The following is a 21,219-nucleotide window of genomic DNA, read 5'->3' on the forward strand; positions in this document are numbered from 1 at the left end:
ATTATAACATATTAACGAATTTTCATATATATAAAATATTTGTTAATATATATATATATATATATATATATATATATATATATATACTTATTTCCATAATTTCTTCATTTGAAAGTTCCCGTTTGATTTTTTTTTAAATTTCAAACCATAAAAAAACCACTTTCAAATATGTTTCAATAAAAATTAAAAAACATTTTTTCTTTTTCTTTGACAAAAATGATAAAAGTGTTAATTATTGTTATTCTAAAAAAAATAATTTTATTTATTCGTATTGTTAAGCAAATAATAATAACTAATTAATTTAAATTCAAACTAATCTAATTAATTGTAAACCAAATAATCTAATTAATTAATAATCAAAGAAATTAATTTAATTAATATATAATAACCGAAATTATAGCATATTAACGAATTTTCATATATATAAAATATTTGTTAATATATATATATATATATATATATATATATATATATATACTTATTTCCATAATTTCTTCATTTGAAAGTTCCCGTTTGATTTTTTTTTAAATTTCAAACCATAAAAAAACCACTTTCAAATATGTTTCAATAAAAATTAAAAAACATTTTTTCTCCATAATTATATATATATATATATATAATATATATATATATACGGCGGTCGACGGACACAGCTTTATATCCAAGTAATCGTTCATCAAAAAGAGAAAGAAGAGATCGAAAGGGAGAAAGAAGCACTCGAAACTCGAAAGCAAATCTGATTGATTTTTCTGTCTCCTCCTCCTCGAATAGATATATAGATCATGACGGGGGCGGCGACATCTGATGATAGTAAAAGTGACGGGAGAAGAAATAACAGAGGTCAAGCCAAGAAGAAGATTAACATTGCGCGAATCGAAAACAAATCTCAAAGAATGGTGAGTTTCTCCAAGCGAAAATCTAGTCTGTTAAGAAATTTGAGTGAGTTTCAGAAATTGACGGGACAAGAGGTTGGCGCCGTAGTCTTCTCCCCCGCCGGTCAAATGTACACCTCCATCAACAACAACAACGGGGTGCCCTCCTCCTTTGACGTTATTGTTGACGGAATCCTGCAAGTTGGCGATCCCACGATACAATTACAACAAGATATCAGGATGAGGACGACGACTAGGGAATCATCCGACAAGAGCGATGACGACTCTGCGTTTCTGATCGGATGGATTCTCAATGAAATGGGTTTAGATGATGATCTTGAGTCCGATGATTTACAATTACTGGCGTCCAAGATGGCGGATCTCGAGAGGATTAAAGAGGAGGTCGACAGCCGCATAACTTCTTCTTAATTAAATCACTTTTTAGATATCTAATCTGATCCTAAATATTGTTGTTGTAGTAGAGATGTATTTCACTATTATATATATATATATATATATATATATATGGTTTCATCAAACCCTATTTTTCTTAAACCTATTTTTTTCAGAATTATAGTACTGTTGTTTAATTAATAATGTGATTTAGTAATTGGGATTATATCCTCGCCGCTTGTTTGTTAATCATGCATAATTCTATCATCATATTATATATAATGTTTGATTAATAGTACTGTAATCTCTGTTTAAACAAACAAATCTAATTTTCAAACAAATATTCTAAACAAATCCAATTTAAATCCATTTTCAGATAAGAAACATATATACACATGTAAATTATTATTATTATTATTATTAAAGAATTCACGTAAATTAATTAAGCATCAAACATTTATACTTACAATAAAATTAGTTAATTAATAAAAGAATATTCGGTTGTTTGTTAATTAACAAAATATATGACATGGGCTGCAAGTAGATAATGTAAATTTGTTCCTAAATTTAGGAGGATTTATTAAATACTTAAAATGGAACTGAAACTGTACAAGACTGAGACCTTAAATAAGGTTGTTTTTATGTGTTTTAGAATCGATTCAAAACAAAGTCAAAGAAACTGAATTGCTTCCAATTTAAATGGTGGTAAGCAAACAAGAAATCGGTTCCTCCTTTCTGATATTACAAACAATTTTGTTCTATAAAATCACCAGAACTAAACTTTAATGCTATCAGCTTTTCTCGATTAGAATTGAGAGACTTGCTGCAGTTTTCGAGCCTAGAAACATTCGCAACGCCCATTTCCACTTGATTCAGTTTCTTCTGTTTTCGTAGTCATCTTCAATCAGGTGAAGTCAACACTAGTTAGTTTCTGTTTTCCTATTATTGTTCGTAGAATCATCATCTTCCATTTCATCAGATTCCCTATCAAACACAATGCAAAGACTCTCACAAATGGACTTTAAAAAATAACCATCATAATATAAAGTAATATTCTATTCCATTGTGAGGTTAATTATTCAATGTAGAATTTATACCTTATTTATAATTTGTTCCATAAAATAACAATTACACCATCTCATCAAACATCACCTTTTCAATCTAATCATTCAAGTACACCAACTAAAAACTAAGGATATCTTGATCATTTTATTAAAATAAACCACTTTTACATCAAACAAATTTCTTTTATTCCAGATAATCAGAGCTTAAATTAGAGAGGAAATGTAATGATGTGGAATTATTAACTTTAAAAGTCTCATTAAGAAACTACAGAAAAAAGGTGCTATTGAATTATTTGAAGGAATTCAAGCATAGGATTGCATCAAAATTGATATTGAACCTTAATGACAACAAAAAAAGTCTAACCCATATGCCAAAAGAACAAAAAGTAAAAGATAAAGTAACAAAGCAAGTGCCATATACATGTACCCAGCTGAACCGTACTAATGTTGAAAATCCAAATACTTAGTGTTTGTGATCACCCGACCAAGTTTTAGTTGCAGGGTCTGAATACAAACATATGCACAAAAATCATCCATCAATTTCTGTTTAAAACACTCACATTTAAATAACAAGCTTACTTGGAAACTGAAATTTTCGTAATCACGATAAGAATGAAAATGCCAAAGTTCTTTTTTTTCATTTGGTATAATTATTTTTTGTATCATACTCCAGATTATAGACTGTAATTTTACTTGATTTCTATAGTTAGAATTAAAGTGTTTTTCTCATTCATTTGGTATATAACATTTGTTTTTTTTATCATAATCCAGATTATTATAGGTAATTTTCTTCATTTTGTATAAAAATGATATTTCTGGATTATATTCCAAATTATAGTGCGAAATTTTACTTTGTTCGAAATAAAAATTATTATTTGGATATGATCCTAACTGTTTTCTAAATTCTTACAAATATAGATTTTATCGAATCATAAAATGTGACTACCAAGTGGCTCAACATTATCAAAATACACATATACAATAGTAAATAAAATGGTTGTGAAAATTACTAATTGCAACCTTTTCCCCCTATTTCATTAGAATTTTATTTTAACTACTCTCATGCATTTACCTTATTGCAAGCAAATGAAATAACTACTATCATCATAAATTACACAGTTAAGTTTGTAATGGATATTTTCGAAACAAATAAACATTACTCTAGTTTCATTCTTTCTGTTGGGATGTACAAGGAATACTCTGCCTTTTAAGATAGTACAGATACCAAGTTCTATAACTTGAATCTAAACACTAGGTTTTAAATAATGAAAGAGTATAGACTTGTACCTCCTGGATACCCAGAGCCAAAATTTCTATTCATATTATCAGCAGTTTTATCTAGTTCCCAATTTCGAAGTGCTCAATCTCTTGTAAACTGACATGTCAAAGAAATGCTTTGGAATTGTTTCAACAAAAAGGATGTGTTAAGAAAATTTTAATCACCTTAGCGACAATGCTTGCTCCACTCACAACTGGATATAGACTATCAGGTTTTTTTGGAACTACAAATTTTATGAATGTAAATCGTTCAATCAATCTCACTCTGTATTTCCCTGGATCTCCAACTGTATCTACATAAACCTGAAACAGTAACCATAAACACAAAGTCCTTGTTTGATACCCTTTATAGTTTATCCCATCATTTGAATCAAATCATGGAAATAGTTGAAATTCTTTGACAGACAAAGTATCATCTTCTTAATTACTACCTCAGTCAGAAGAACTCCCATTTCTGTTACTCTTCTAATAAGGCTCATGGCAGATTCATGTGAGATCTCATTGAGGTTAATCTTGGTTCTGAGACCAAATGAGCAACAAATAGCTTAGCATCATCAAAGAAGGTGATTTATAGTAGTACATTTTAATATTAAACAATCACGGACTAACTTCTTTAACATTTTTGCAGATAGTTCCTTTGGATCTATGACATTTACAGCCCATCCCAGAGATTCATCAGCCTTCAAATTATCAAATAATTCTTTCCTTTTTTCTTCCTTTAAGGTCTTTGAATCTACAATAAGTTGATAAATGATTATAATTGTGAAATTAGCTATATTGTATAGCTAACTATCCAACTTCATTTTAATGTTCAAGACCAAATATCATTGTTTTCGGTTATGCCTAGGTCTTTGATGTGCTATGTGAATGAGTGTATTGGATGGAACAATAAGTTGACTAAACTCAAGGATTATATATAGAATGATTATGATTGTTAAATTAGCTATATAGAGTTCAGTATTCAACTTCATTTGATTTGATTTATTTTAACCATTCAAAGCTATGAAATTGAAACAAACCCAGAAAGAAAAAATGATCAAGTAATGTAAGTTGAGGAAGTATGGTAACCTGCAAAATAATACAAGCAACGAGGATTCAGAGTCTTTTGGTACGATGGTTGCATCCGTATACCATGGGACCTGTGTTCAAGTAAACAAATTCGTGAAAACAGAAAGAAATCGATGTGATGAAAGAGAGATGGAGGTAAAAGAAAAACCTAAGACAGGGCGGGCCTCGTCCGGTTTCGTCAGCAGTAGGGTTCAGAAGCCCATTTAGGAAGATGACTTCCAGATTCCATTGATGTTCTACTGAAACTAGCCGCCAACGAAAACTCTCTCTGTGTCCAGATTTTTGTGCTTCCCGCTAGAAATTTAGCAAACGGTAGGGAAAAGGCAACGTGGATTAGTCGGATAAATTTTTCATAGAAACAAGTCTCTTAAATATAGTAAAAGGTTTAAATCGAAGAATAAAGTTAGATATCACAACCATAGCCGCAAATTAAATTAATCATGAAATTTAGTCTCATTTTATGTAACCATATTATCAACTTTTAACGTAAAATATCTCATTATCAAATTATCTGGAAATTAGCTTTTTAAAGTTAGTATTATTCAGTAAAAGTCATTGTTGTTTATATCACACGTTTCTTCCACTTATGTGCGGGCAGACCACCTTAAGGTAAATGTGTCGGGTTTTTAAATAAATTTATTAAGTTTTTTTTTTAAAATAACATGGATAACTTACTAATTTATGATAAAAAAAATGTAGTTTTTATTTGATTATGAGTTTTAATCTCATTAAAAACAATTTTTTAAATAATTTTTTAAACTAATATTATGATTGTCAAAAATAAATTCACGTTTTTTTTCTACGAGGATAGGACAATTCAATTTTCTGGGCGATACTAAAGATGATGTGTTATGAAAAATAAATACTTTAATTACAAAATAAAAATAGTGATCTCCAGAATCGATATATTAAAAAAGATTGTATTTAAAATTAATGTACAATTATTACTTCATCTATCTTAAATTCCTTGTTAATTAAATATTTTAAAATTTATAAATATTAATTAAATATATTAAATTAAAGAGTTAAAAAAAATTAACGTTATTATAAACCAAAATCATTTATATTAAAGTTTAAAAAGAAATTTTAGAATTAATAATTAAGATTATATTTTCAAAATTAATTTATAAATTTTAATCTAATTCAAATTAAATGTACAGTCAATGTTTTAATTAAATTGATTACATTTATATAATTTATTTTTTAAATTGTATTTAAACAAAAAAATGTTATTGAATTTGTTAATATATATAATTAAAATATATTATAGATCATTTCAATTAAACTAAAATAAAATATTTAAAAAATAATAATATTTAACCAAAACAAAAAATAATTTTTGTTAAAAGTGAGATTACTTCTAAATAAAATCATCATTATAAAATAAGAAAAATTATTAAATAAACATTTAAATATGGTACAATTGTAACTATATAACATAAATGAAAATAAGCAAATAATAAAAAAATTTAACACAAAATACTAACATTTTGCTACATCTCATTATCGACCAACATCTACCTTCATTTTGGGCATTTTTTCCAACTAATTCGTCATTATCGATCATATTATACACTCATTTTGTGAGTTTGTTTCAATTTGAACCATTATTCTCTTAATCCCTTAAATTCACACTCATCCCATCTAAAAATTGACAATTTTTTTAATCTCTCAAATTTACACTCACATATATCATAATCATAATTATTTTATTTTTATAATGCACCATTTAAAATGGGGAAATTGGACGAAATGACCCTAAAAATAGGGCTATTTGCCTCTGTGGTCAGGTTTAATAATATTTGATCTGGTGACCACTTAATTTTTTTGGACAAATTTACCCTTTTCGCGTAACGCGAAGGGAGTTCGCGTTTCGCGAAGTGAAACAGTATTGATATATATACTCAAATTTTTTCATTTCTCTCATTTTCTTTCTCTCTCAAGCTTTCTTTCCTCCTGAGTTTGTCGCCGGCGGCGTAAACTCCGGCGACGACGACCCTTAAACCATAAATCTACAAGATAAGAAACCTAATCCCCGAATCTATGTTTATATAACAGATTTATGTTCTTATTTGTATTTCTTAATGAAACCCTAACCCTAAATATGTTCTTTTTGGTGATATTGGTTCATATTGAATCATATTTGTTCATATTTGTTCATATTGGGTCATATTTGTTCATATATGTTCATATTTGTTCATATTGGTTCATTTAGTTTGTTCATCTTATTGATTGTTCTTTTGGCTGTGATGATATTTGCAGATGATATCGTTTCTGCTAGTTACTTCGCGCTTCGTTAAGTACATAACGAAACGATAAGTACTTAACGAAACGCTAAGTACTTAACGTTTCGTTTTTGTTAAGTACTTAGCATTTCTGCACGCGCGCGTAGGAAGACGAAGAGGCGCGCGTATATGCACGCGCCATACCATATATTTTAAAAAATAAAACATTTCGACATTCATTTCTTCCATTTTCCCTCTTCTATCCTCTCGATTCCTCTCTCTCTATAACTGTCTCACTGAAGACTTTGACAAGGCCGATCTGCCCGTCCCCCTCGTGTCCTCTCTCTCTATCCGTCTCATTGATTCCCCATAAATCTCAGGTTTGTTTTTTTTTTGGTTGTTGCATGTCTTTTTTTGGTTTTGGGTTTTCATATTTGCATGTTAAGTTTTAGGGTTTTGGCTGTTTCAGTTTATTTGGTTAGGTTTAGCGCTTAATGTTTGTTTCTGGTTATTGATTATTGCCTTATATTTGCATGTTTGTTTCTGGTTGTTGGTTATTGTTTCTGGTTTAGGGATTCGCGAACTACTTAACGCTTCGTTAAGTACTTAACGCTTCGCTAAGTACTTAACGCTTCGCTAAGTACTTAACGCTTCGTTAAGTACTTAATGCTTCGTTAAGTACTTAACGTTTGCGGTGGTTTATGTATTTGTTCTTACATTTTTGTTGTTGTTCCTTTTGTAGATGGCAGAAATCACCGTTCCTGATTTTCCTGGACGGATATCTTGGAAAAGCGCCCTCTGCCTGAAGAAGATTGTTATGAAGTTTGAGGAAATGGGTCTTGTGGAGAAGGTGTACAATACTCAATCAGATATATAGTCTCTGCGCTAGTGTTGCAGTTCTCAGGAACTATTGTACATCACATGTTGCTTAGGAGGGTAAGAACTTGTGTTTGGTATGAAAGAGTACGCCTTGGTGACGGGCCTAAACTTCGGAAGGTTTCCTGAGGTGAACGAAGAACAATGCCGAGGTTGTCCACCTCTGTTGGTAAAATATTTTAAAGGGAAGACGAGTGTAGTAATGCAAGAGTTGGAGACTGCTTTTTTGAAATGTAAAGATAAGGAAGATGCCTGGAAGATGGGGCTGGTATGCCTGATTTGCCAGTACCTATTTTCATTTGACCCAAGGAGGGTGGTATTTGCAAAAATCCTCCACATGGTCGAAGACAAGGAAAGTTTCCTCCGATTTCCTTGGGAGAAGGTGCCCTTTAGAGCCACCCTCAAGGGTTTGAACAAGAACATGAGACATCTCATTCACAAATATTATAAGAAGAAGAAAAAGAGTATTGATCCTTATGCTCCTTTTGCTTATAACATTTATGGGTTTGCACTGGCATTTCAAGTGTGGACATATGAGGTCATCAAAGGTTTTGTCCCTAAATTTGCAAGAAAGAATGAGCTTAATGATCCTCTACGCCCAAGGTTGTTAGTCTATCATTCCAACAGGAAGAACACCTTGATCGAGATAAAGTCTGCCCTGGAGACAACGGATCTGACTGAGATGGAAGAGTCCTCCATGGAGAAGAGGTTATACAGTGGTGAGGACTTTGAACAAATAGATGAGTCAACTGATGAATTTTTTGAGGGATTTACAGAAGGGAAGTTAGTGAAGGAGGATTATGATGAATCGGAAAGTGAACCTGAGCCTGAGGATGAACATGAAGAACCTACTTCCAAACCAAACACCCGGAAGAGAAAGGCTGTGGTTCATCTCAAAGAAGCAGTAAACCTGAAGAGGAAGCTTGCTTATGAATCTAGTCCTGCCAACATTCCTAGTCCCCCATCCGATACTAGTCCTGGATTACCTCCAACATCTTCTGTTGGATGTAAATGTGAAGAGCTGAAAGAGGAGGTAAAAGCCTTGAAGGAGGAGCTCATCAGAGAGGTGAAGGAGGAGCTCAAAGAGATGAAAACAACTTACGAAGAAACTCAAACACATCACAAGGCTTATATGAAAAAGTTGGTTGTTAGTATGTGCGAATAGTTATTAGCCAAATCCAACCAAAGGATGACCACGTTAATAGGCAAATTAGATAGTATGGAGGAGGAGAGGAAGAAGAAGACGAAGAGAAAATTGGAAAAGAAGGGCAAGACTGAGGTAATAAAGAAACTTATCGTTTTGTTTAGTACTTAACGCTTCGTTAAGTACTTAACGCTTCGCTAAGTACTTATCTTCTGTTGTTCATAACTGACCACACTGTTGTTTTATTTTTGCAGGAAGGGAATGTGGAGGAGATGAAGGATGGGAAGGTGGAGGAGGAGAGTGAGAAGGTGGAGGATAAAACTGAGGTAAGTTTTACTTAGTGAAGTCAAATGTTGTTTCAGGAAGTAAACGCTGACCACACTGTTGTTTTCTTTTTGCAGGATGGAAAGGTGGAGGAGATGAAGACGAATGAGATGGAAATGAAGGATGGGAAGGTGGAGGAGATGAATACAAATGATATGGAGATGAAGGATGGGAAGGTGGAGGAGATGAAGACGAATGAGATGGAGATGAAGGATGGGAAGGTGGAGGAGGAGAGTGTGAAGGTGGAGGATAAAACTGAGGTATGTTTTGATTAGCGAAGTCAAATGTTTCGGGAAGTAAACGTTGACCACACTGTTGTTCTATTTTTGCAGGTGGAGGAGACTGAGAATAATGTTGAGGTGGATGGTGGGGAGATTGAGACTCATGTGAAGGTGGATCGTGGTGAGATTGAGAATGATGTCAAGGTGGATGGTGGTGAGATTGAGAATGATGTCAAGGTGGATGGTGGTGAGATTGAGACTGATGTGAAGGTGAAGGTGCATGTTGGGGAGATTGAGACTGATGTGAAGGTGGATGGTGGGGAGATGTTGCTCTCCGATATGATGCAAGAAATAATTGAGAAAAAGAAGGATAAGGTCAAGGTTGAGAAGGTTGAGAAGAAAGCCAAGGATGGGAAGGTTAAACTCAAGGTCAAGGTTGAGAAAGATGCCACGGATGGGAATGATGAGAACGATGGGAAGGATGAGAAGGATTCGAGGGATGGGAAGGATGAGAAGGATTCGAGGGATGGGAAGGATGAGAACGATGATGATTTCCAATTATACAACACTCCACCTAAAGGAGTAGTTTCCAAAAAAAGAGTGAGGTAGCAGAAGAAAGATGAAGACTACACCAACCGTTCTTTGTCAAAACAGCCAAAGACGAATAATCCATTAACAATCAATCCCCTTCAAAAATTTGATGATGAGTTGTTGGTTCAATTACAGAATTGGTTGAAAGATGTAGCCACCAATGATCAGACAAAGAGTGTGTTTACTTGCGAAGCACGAAAGAAGTTGTTTGTTAGAGTTCTAACAAAGTGCACATGGCTTAAAGATCCTGTAAGTCTTGCATTTCATATTAATTCTTTAACTTATGAATAAGTTTTTTGATATATGCTGCCTTTTCCCCCATTTTGCAGGAAGTCGACGCAGTCTGCCACTTGTTGCGCAAAAGGATTGCGCAATATCCCAAGACATATAAACATTGTAAAGTATCAATAGGGGATTGCTTATTAGCAGATATGATGAGGCGAGAGTACCCGAACTTTAAAAAAGATCCTGAAAATTTTCCAATATCAGAGGTATTTGATCAGTACTTCTGGGGTGCGGACCATAGACATATGCCAGAATGGCCACTAGTAGACGATATTTACGTGCCTTTGAACATTGGGTACTGTGCGTCGTTCGTCTACAAGATAATCACATTGACGTTTATGACTGCGACTCGAGTATTTATAGGAATCTCGATCCATACCTGAGACCTTTGTGTGAGATGTTTCCACGAATATATGCAATGGGAGCCAGTGATGCTGAGCTACAAAGGTATCCTAATTTTAATTTCCAGAAACTGACATATAAAAGGTTGCCACACCCAGCCAAAAATGCAGTCGCCAAATATGGGGAAGTCCCTAGAGCAGCAGAAAGTGGGGATTGTGGTGTATTTATGCTTATGCACATGGAATACTTGACTGCTGGTTTAGGTGTAGAGAAGGTGACTTCCAATGAAATGGAGTTTTTTCGACAAAAGATGGCGGTCCGGTTATTTCATCAAATTACAGAACCTTAGTTTGTATTGTAATCTTTTATTGATTTTTGGATAGAATTTGACTTGTGCTTATGTATTCTAAACTTGTATTACTTTTTGGGTAGAACTTCAACTTAAGTTACATTTCATGTTAAAATATTTGTAGTTTTAATGTAGTCTGGTTGGTTGGTAGTCTGATATTTACATACCAAAGAATTGAACATATAAATCAATGTACATAAATCATACTAAGTAACTAACTTAAACTCACTTTAACTTAAACCAAGTTTAACTTAACGAAGCGTTAAGTACTTAACGAAACGATAATTACTTAACGAAACGATAAGTACTTAACGAAACGATAAGTACTTAACGAAACGATAAGTACTTAACGAAGCGATAAGTACTTAACGAAGCATTAAGTACTTAACGAAACGTTAAGTACTCCTTCAGTACACAGATAAACTAGATACAACAAAGAGATTACAACTTATCCGATTAACACTTATCCGAGTACAACTTATTCGATTAACAACTTATCCGAAAACATAAAACAACTTATCCAAAACATAATACAACTTATCCAAAACATAATACAACTTATCCAAAACACTTATACAACTTATCCCAATCAATCTAAAGGCTCATATTGTTGAGATGATGGCTCGTGCTGTTGAGAAGATGAGTCATGATGCTTAGATGATGATGCTTTTGCAGTAGATGGTGCAGGCATGACTGCTTTGCATGTGGCCCTATTATGTCCTAGTCCACCACATGAGTTGCATCGTCTCGGAGCCTTATGTACCTTACCTTTAGATGACCTACGCTTTGTTTGTGGGCGCCCTTTCTTAACCTTGACAGGTGGTTTTAGACATACGCGTTCCTTGATCATTTCGGGAATATCCCAATCGTCTTCATCACCAGCAGGGTAACATGTCTCCGCATATGCATTCATCCAAGATTCAGTTGTGTAATACCTGTAAGAATGGAAAATAAAACGATTAAACAATTGGTTAAATAGATTGAACATGTGAGCTGAATAATACCTTGAACAAAAGTCATAACAAACCAAATTACGGTGACGGGCAGCAGCCATTGCATGAGTACAAGGAAGACCAGAAACTTCAAATACCCTACAAGTGCAGTTCATGTCTTTCAAATTGACTTTAAAATGAGACTGATTGTCATGCACATAAAACTCGTATCGGTTAAGCGATGATACTGTATAGAATCTAGCCTTCTCGAATCCCTCACGTAATAACTTTTCATATGTTGGAGATAACACTTCTCGGTGGTTGGACGCTCTTTCTCTTCTCTCATTAAACCAACCTTGTATTGTCAATCTTAAATACTCGGCCATTGAGGAAATGAGGTACTTTCTGGCTTCCCTGCTCTGACTATTAAAACTCTCAGCATAATTGCTTGTTAGTTGATTGTATCGCTTACCGGGGAAAAATGCTCTACTCCATCTTTGAAATCCAATTTCTTCCAAATAGGCAGCAATCCTATGATCTTTAACCCTTATCTTGTCAAAAAACGATTGAATTCGTGGATAGTGTACGCACGAGAAGCCATATCAAACTCCATATGACAATTATCAGTTTTGAATTTCGCGTTGATATTCATCTTTATGTGATATGTGCACGCACCGTGGTATGCTTCTGGAAAAACATCACATAAGGCATTGGCGATGCTTGAGTGTCTATCGGATACGAAGACGAGATCATCAACTAATCCAATTGCTTCTCTCATTTTTTTGCATAAAATAAGTCCAAGAGTTATTATTCTCTGAATCGACAACTCTGAATGCGACATGATATAATTGTTCATTAGCATCTAATGCAATAGCCACCAATAGTTGACCTCCCACCTTGTGCTTAAGAAAACTGGCATCAACACACAATACGGGACGACAAAAGGCTTTGAAACCCTGAATAGAGAGGCCTAGGGACATGAACATATACTTGAAGTGCCCGACCTCGTCTGTTTGGATGTCTGTTATGGTACCAGGATTATGCTTCTCCAACATGTAAAGGTATGAGGGTAATTTTTCATATGAATCCTCAACCGTTCCTCGCACCGCCACTAATGCCATTTCCCTAGCCCTCCAAGCCTTATTATAAGTCAAATTTACCCCATAAGTTGCCTGCATGTCTTCAATTATTTTCTTAGGCAAGTGATTATGGTGATGGTCCATATACTTACTCTTCACGCACTGCCCAATAACCCATGCTGGTGTTTGCATTTTTTTCTCTAGCCTCGATAGAACTGAGCATGAGTGTTGTTGGTCGAATTTCCGGATCTCAAACATCTCAGATAATTTACCTTTCACGGCACGCAATCTCCACTTGCATTTATCATCCAAACATTTCACATACCAAAGATGTTTTCTTGACTTCTCCACCTTGAATTCAAAATGATTAGTCATCGCATATTTATATAGCATCAGTTGTAGTTCTTTTTTATTTTCAAACAAGGCACCGACTTCCAATACGGTTTCAGTAGTTAACGCCAACGCAAATGAGGGGTCTGTCGGTGATATGTCTGTCGGTGATATGTCTTTCGGTGATATGTCTGTCGGTGATATGTCTGTCGATGGTGTACCAAATGATGATCTTCTTGCACTACATGGTGTACCCAATGATGATCTTCTTGCACTAGTAGGTGTACCCGTTGATGCTCTTCTCGCACTATGTGGTGTAGGTATCGATGCATTCAAGTCCTGAGTAAGTGGGATGTGAGGAAAAGAGTTATCTCCGGCTTCATTACTTTCAACAAAGACCTCCGAGGGTAAAGCTTCTGGTACAATTTTCTGAGTTAATTGTGGGAGAATACTTTCTTGAGTTGGGTAGGTAAGTAGTGGTATCTTTTCTTTAGTAAATTGTGACTTCTCTACTACAGACACACACAATGGTGACACAGTTCGACCCAAAATCAAGCGTGATAAATATATGTTCAGATCCTCATCATCTTCAATAAAAACGGGTTTAGGATTTGTGATATTCGAAATATCATACTTCACTTGCAGCACTAAATCATACGTAGATTTCTGCACTTGAAGTCTTTCATGGAGTTTATCAATTAATTCAGCATAACGAGTACTTTGGGGTAAATCCAATGTTTTGATTGAAGAGGCATCAAAATACCATATTCCATTAGCATCAGCTTTCCACTCTCCATTATAGAAAACGAAAACTTCGGCTGCAAGAAAAAATGGAAACGGGATAATTAATCCTGTGAAATGGAAACCCTTCGCGAAACGGGAAGTACTTCGCGAAACGGGAAGTACGTCGCGAAACGGGAAGTACTTCGCGAAACGGGAAGTACTTAGCGAAACGGGAAGTACTTAGCGAAACGGGAAGTATCATCAGATGAAACCCTAAACAACACAGTTATTCGAAAATGCATAAATGAACAACAATAAACTTGAAATACATAAATTTACCAAGTGTTACAGTGCTTGTGCTCGTCGTGGAGCTCATTGAGTGCCGCCGTTTAACTCCGTCGCTGGTGAGATTAGAGAGAAGGAGGAGAAAAGCGGAAGGGAAGAAAGAGAAGGGAAGAAAAGAAATGAAAAAAATATGGTCGGATTATATTATATAGTAAGGGTATTCTGGACTTTGCACAGCGTCTCACTTCGCGAAACGCGAAGTCCCTTCGCGTTACGCGAAAAGGGTAATTTCGTCCAAAAAAAATTAAGTGGTCATCAGATCAAATATTATTAAACCTGACCACGGAGGCAAATAGCCCTATTTTTAGGGTCATTTCGTCCAATTTCCCTTTAAAATGGTGATCAACTATGATAAAAAAATATAATCTCAAAATTTGAATGTATTCACCAAGTGATTATTAAATTCAATTTATAATTTTGTGTATAAATATTTTGTATATAAACTCAAATATATAAAAAAATTATTTTTTTAATAAATTATTTTGAAAATTATATTTAGAGAGGTAAGATTATTTTTAAAATTTAATTATATAGTATAAAATAATAAATAAAAATAGAATCATTATATATATATAATTATTTATTTAAAAAATCAAGTAAAGAAAATTTATAATATTAAAATATATATTTATAGAGACGTATCTCATAAATATGAAGAAAAAAGTAAAAAATAAATAAAAAAAAATGAAGAAAAAAATTAATATTAAAGGGATACAAATAATGAAACAAATTAATTTATTTTTATTTAAATATATCACAAATTGATTTTTAAATAAGTTGTTATATATATATAATTATATATTATATAAATTATAGTATTATTAATTTATAAAGACATACACCTTTATTATTATATATTTATTGTGAGTGAATGAAAAAACAAAAATAATATATATTAAAGAAAGTCTGTATTAGTTTTCTTTAATTAAGTTTTTTTTTGTAAGTTTTTATTATCATGTCTTACCATTTTTATCATGATAAATAAGTTGGAATAACAATTTTTTTTACTAGATAAAAACCAACAAAAAAACAAAAAAAATGTATGCTTTTATAAATTGCATTCACTTCATGAATAATGGGACCATTTTTATGTTATTTACAACTAGCCATTCACTTAATATATAATGAGACAAATTTTATGTTATTTAAATCTAGCTAGCGAATGTTTTAACAACATTTAAATATATCAGCATTGAACTTTGCGTCCTTAAAATGTCGAAAACAAAGAAATGGAAAATAATTGAAAAATAGTGTTTTTAAACACGTAAAGAGGATTATATGGATTATTGGGTACATTTGTATGAATTAAATTAGAATTGACATTAAAATTTTAATTCCAATTCTATAAAATTTCTCATTCAATTACAATTCAATTACCATGTTTGGAAAAACTTTAGAATTGCAATTCAATTTCAATTCTTATGTTTGAAAAAGAATATAATAAAATAAATTTGAATATATATTATCTATATAATTAAAATATTGATTGAACACAATTTATTATAATAACACAAGTGTTAAAACTTTTTTTTTTTAAGGTTTCGATTCTTATTATGAAAAAATATAAGAAATGTTAACTTCCTAAATTCGAAATATATATTATCGACAATATAACTTTTACGTTACAAAAACAAAATGTCAATTCGAAATATTAACTTCTTAAATTAAAAAAAAATAAAATTCGTTCAAAATTTTAATTTATTAAATTATTAAAAAACCTCAATTCTAAATATTAACTTCCTAAATATTAAAAAAAATTATAAGTTCAACGCATTAATCATATATTTTTAATAAATAATAAAATATTTTATTTAAAAAAAATAAAATAAAGTCTGAACTAAAATATATGAAAAGGTATTATAAGAAAATGCGTGAGGTGTTGTTTTTGTTGTACAACTATAATAATCCATATCTTCCTCCGTCTATACACTACAACAAAACAGGTATATGGTGACATATAATTACCAACATATATTAAGCGTTGGTAAAAGTTGTAAGAAAAATAAGGCTTTGCCAACCTTTCCTATCTATAACAACCTTTGAATTTTATTTTATTTTATTTTTATTTTCATAAACTCTTCTAAATAAATGATTATGTAACATTTTGTTTTTATTTTAATATTTATATATATGATAATTTTTTACAATTAAAAGTTTTTTTTTTAATTTTTTTTAATTCTATATTAGATTAACAATTGAAATCAAATTATATATTATTTTTATTTAAAATTTAAATTTATTTATTTTATGAGTCAATTAAATATAAATTTTTTATTTATATTAAATTAATTAAATAAAATTATTATTAGATGAAATAAAATAAATTAAATTAAATATTTAAATAAATAATATAATAACTAATAAATAATTTATTTATAATTTTCAGCTTCAAAGTCAATGTATTTATAATTTTGTAGGTTAAAAATCAATCAAATAAAAACTGAATCCAAAACAGACATTTTCATTCTTGCCAAAATTACGAAATTAAACAGAAGAAACAAGTGCTCTCTATCTCTTCGAAAACCCTAACTCCGGGAGCAAAAGATTTCTGTCACCTAGAAGATTTCGAGATTGAAAATATAGATCAATCGATAGAGGATGCAATTCAGGCAAGTAATTCCAAAAGGATCGCCGATATTGTCTCCGAGACGGCAAAGCGGTCCAAAGAGTTTGCCGCCGAGGCCAAAGCCATTGCTGACCACCGCATTAAGTCCCTTACTGAGCAGATCCCCTCCATCACTCTTCTCAATGCCTCATCGCCTTTCTCCGATGATCCAATTCCCGTAAATCTTGAGATATTCGGTATCACCGACGATCTGAGACAGTTCGCTCGAGGTTTCACGGTCACAGCGTTTCGGAATTTCCCCATTCATGGTAATCGAAGAAATTTGAACTTCAGTTTCAATTTTAATGGATTTAGAAAGAGTTGAAGCTCTTAAATGTATGTATCCTTATTTCAGATTCTGCCTTATTCCAAAATGAACTCTTAAGGAATCCAGCTTTAAATTAAGTTATTGCGGTTCAATTTTATTTGAGATTCGATCTGAAATTCGAATATCATTATTTACTTCAGAAGATTCTTTAAGGACTCTTTATCTTTTAGAACCACCTTCTATTACATCATCTGAATTACCTTTTATTAAGCAAAATATAGTCATAAGGATAATTCTCCCAGTATTTCATATATTAAAGTAAATTATTTGGTATTCTCTTTTTATGAAGTAGCTTTGGACCAGTTTATAAACTGTCATTTAACTTGTTTCCTTTGATTTTGATTTGTAGATGATTCTATAGTTTTTGATGTGCCAACAGTATTAAATGAGAGGCAGAGGCAGAGTGATAGCAGAAACATGCATTGATCCTTGACAAGGACCTTAATTTCAAAGGTTTGATCCTTGATATTATTTTCCTCTTATATTATGAGTTCTATAGTGTTTGTAATGGCTAACAATTGAAACAGTTCTATAAACTATATGAAGTAATTGTTCTTGCAATGTCTGGCTTTACATTCTTTTTTTGGACTACACTCACCTAGTTGAACCTTAATACATGGGGCCATATTTAAGTCCTCTAATTTAGAAAAGTGGGCAGTATCATCTGAAGTAGTTCGGTCCATATATCATCTCAGACTGCAACTTCTACTAATTCTAATGGAAACTCTGGACTTTGAAAGCCTCTTCCAAATGATTCATGATAAAAATCCTTTTAGGTGATCATAACGGTTTATTATGTTCTTGCATTTTCTTTATGGTTCTTTTATGGTTATGGTTCCTTTGTCTTGTGTTGACTCTTCTAGAAAAGAGGAAAACAATATAATGATGATATGATCTTCAATAATATGCTATATTGGGCTAAAATATTTAATGCATATTGTAATTACATGCCTAATATTGTTGCAGGAATTGATCATCTTGGCTATCTTCGTCAAGCATTTGAAGTTGGATCCTTCAATTATTTTCTTGAAAGTGAGATACTAAATGGTTCTGAAGTGAGTTTCTTGGCTAATACTTGTTACTCTGCTCTCATTATTAAGTTCCCATATATCCTAAATGTTTCTTGGGTATGTTTTCTCAAGACCACACATTCATTGTATGTTTCTGTCTTGCCAACTATATAGCCTTTGTTGGAAGCTTCACATTTTATTATTCATTAGTTCCTTTTCTCTTCTGTTTACATCTGAATATTGTTTTCTTTGCCGCATGCTATTAGTTTGATGGGCACTGGTGGCTCCTGCAGGTTAAAAATTCTGGCTTGGATAGGCACATTGAAACTAACTTATGGTAAACTTGAACCAATTATTGCTTCCACATCTATGCAAATTATGCATCGTATTTTGTTAGATGATGACTCTTTTTTTCATGCAGGGTAATTATGGCTGTAACTATTTGCAGTTTGATAAAACCATATCGTTTAGCCACAATGGTCCATTAATGATGTCAATGAGCATTGGTACAATTGCAAGAATGTTAAAATGGTATTTTATTCTCTGTTAGTCAAAATGATAATTTTGTCCTTCCCTACTTATTTCTTACATTTCCTAGTATCTGAATTATAGTTATTAATTTTAAGGGACAAGCTGACATGTTAACCAAATGTGAAGTTAGGCAACAATTGCATTAGACTCCACTATGGGAGTTGTTTATTGGGTTGTGAATCACAAACCATTTGGTTCTTTAGGGTGTAAATTCCTCTTGTAAGTCTTGATACCTCATATAAATCTTAGTGGCCCTATTTCTAAACATTCCCATAAATAAGATCAGTTAATATCCATGCCTTTTGAGATAGACACTTAATCCTTTATTAAATTGACCATGGTCTTGCACCTTTTATGTCAACAATGATTGTTTGTTGTTTCTTCAGGTTGCCTGCTTCACTACACTTAATATGAAAGGTGATACTCATTCATGCTTAAATTTATTAAAGGTTGGTAAACACAATGTTTATTTTGTGCTAAAAAATCTAAATCTTGTTTTTAACTTTTTATTATTTTTTATTTATTTAAAACTTAATTATGAAAGAAGACATGGGTTTATTTGTTAAGAACAATGTATTTTAATTATTTATTTTTTTCGATTTTTATTTGCAGGATATATTGCGTTTTCATGCTATACTTCTTGACAAAAGTGATTCTTGACAAAAATGAGTAATTCTTTTCATTCTTAGTTAGTGTTATTATTTTTCTTAAGATTGGTTTCAATAAAGATAAGATGGCATGAACATGGGAAAATCATTATGGAATATGATTGAACTAAATGATTTGGTTAATAGATTTTGGTTTTGATGTTGTTTGATGTTTCTTCCTTCAGGAGGTGCAGTTTGAAAATGAAGGGGACTAATAAGAGGAACTGCATATCTTACATATTTTTTTTTTTTTTTATAGTATTTTAGTATATAAATTTGTCTTTTAGTTTAATTGATTTTTAAATTATTTGAACATGATTAAAAAAATTAATATCTAGTTCATAATTTTTATATTTGACTATGATGTAATTTTATAAGATAATATTGTATAAAAAATTTATAATTCTTTTGTTATTATTTAAAATGTCATATAATGAGATAATAGAAGAAAATGAAATTCTAAATGTCCTTTCTATAGTAATTATGTAATTTGAAAAAAAATGTAAAAATAAAATAAAAAATAGAATTAAAAATAAAATATAAAATAAAATTGTTAAAACTTAAATAGACTTTTAGCAACGCTTAAATTAGTTTTACCGACGCTTAATTAAGCGTTGTTATAACTTGCGCCCACCCTGCTTATGGCGACGCATGAATAAGTGTCGGTGATATTTTTGGCGACGCTTTTAAAGGTTGGGAGAAATCTTTTTAAGCGTCGCCAATAGTCATTATTGTTGTAGTGATATATATATATATTTTAGAAAACAGCTTTTTACTTTCATTTTTTCTTACACAAACAAAAACAAATAAATTATCGTCTGAAAAGTTAATTTATACGTCAAACAAAACTTAAAAAAAAAATCTAAAAGCTTGTATTTTTGTGTAATTAATTGATTTTTTTTAAATGATCAAGAGTGAAAACCCACATCCCTGATCATGAAGACATGAGTTTACATGCTTTGTCACTAAGTTATTAGTATTCATTTAAAAAATCAATTAATCAAATAATTAAAATATTCATACTTTATAATAAGAATCAAAGTTTAAATCTCACCTAGTTACATAGTATTTATATTTAACAAAAAAAAAAATTATCTCATCAAAGAAAGATTATTATGTTGGTGATGATATTTTTAACTTATCTATTGTTTAGAGAAGATGACATAAATCTTGTACTAAGCTTCCTATTGATAATTTTGTATCTTATTAAAGGTTTACACCTCAATATCGATCATGTCATGTTTCTCATGATGATATTGATGAAATTAACTTAATTCTATTAATGACTGGAAATAAGAATATGAGTAAATAAATCAAATGAAATTCACACTGAATTCAAACGTGAATTAATAGTGAATTTTAATCTAAATTATAATTAAATATTTATTATTTAATTAATACTTAATATATAATAATAAAATTAAAGAATAATGTTATGACAAACATTTCTATCAATTGAATAATGTATGGACTAAATGTCTAAATATTGCATTTCAAATTATAGTGCCACGGTGCCCTTAGCTTCCTAGCTCAAGGGGAGACCTAATCGTCTAATTATGCCCAACCCAAGAAATATTCTAGTTTGAAAGTATGTGATAAATTAGTGTAATTAATTGGTATTTAAAAGGCATGGTCTAGATTAGTGTATCATTAATTA

General features: G+C 31.6%; 1 protein-coding gene, 1 long non-coding RNA gene and 1 pseudogene across 4 annotated transcripts; 2 read left to right on the forward strand and 1 right to left on the reverse strand.

The window, feature by feature from the left end:
* The first annotated feature begins 782 nt into the window (after window positions 1–782).
* Window positions 783–1,301, forward strand: LOC124939124 (MADS-box protein FBP24-like). Its single transcript, XM_047479634.1, has one exon. It carries the CDS (start codon window positions 783–785, stop codon window positions 1,299–1,301), a length of 519 nt encoding a protein of 172 aa, XP_047335590.1.
* A 769-nt stretch (window positions 1,302–2,070) lies between these two features.
* Window positions 2,071–4,904, reverse strand: LOC124940746 (annotated as a pseudogene).
* Window positions 4,905–16,925: 12,021 nt separating this feature from the next.
* On the forward strand, window positions 16,926–19,857 carry LOC124940610. 3 transcript variants are annotated; one of them, XR_007099491.1, is made up of 8 exons: window positions 16,926–17,315; window positions 17,724–17,827; window positions 18,341–18,429; window positions 18,678–18,721; window positions 18,806–18,915; window positions 19,302–19,364; window positions 19,528–19,584; window positions 19,748–19,857. It is a non-coding gene; the product is annotated as an uncharacterized LOC124940610 (long non-coding RNA). The 3 variants fall into 3 exon arrangements; XR_007099490.1 differs by having other exon boundaries at window positions 18,651–18,721; window positions 19,528–19,827; XR_007099489.1 differs by having other exon boundaries at window positions 19,528–19,827.
* The last annotated feature ends 1,362 nt before the right edge of the window (window positions 19,858–21,219 follow it).

The sequence above is a fragment of the Impatiens glandulifera genome, chromosome 5 (assembly GCF_907164915.1).
Source record: "Impatiens glandulifera chromosome 5, dImpGla2.1, whole genome shotgun sequence".
Classification (NCBI taxonomy): domain Eukaryota; kingdom Viridiplantae; phylum Streptophyta; class Magnoliopsida; order Ericales; family Balsaminaceae; genus Impatiens; species Impatiens glandulifera.

Coding starts and splice junctions, on each gene's coding strand:
- LOC124939124 (XM_047479634.1), top strand. CDS start 783: ATGACGGGGGCGGCGACATCTGATGATAGTAAAAGTGACGGGAGAAGA.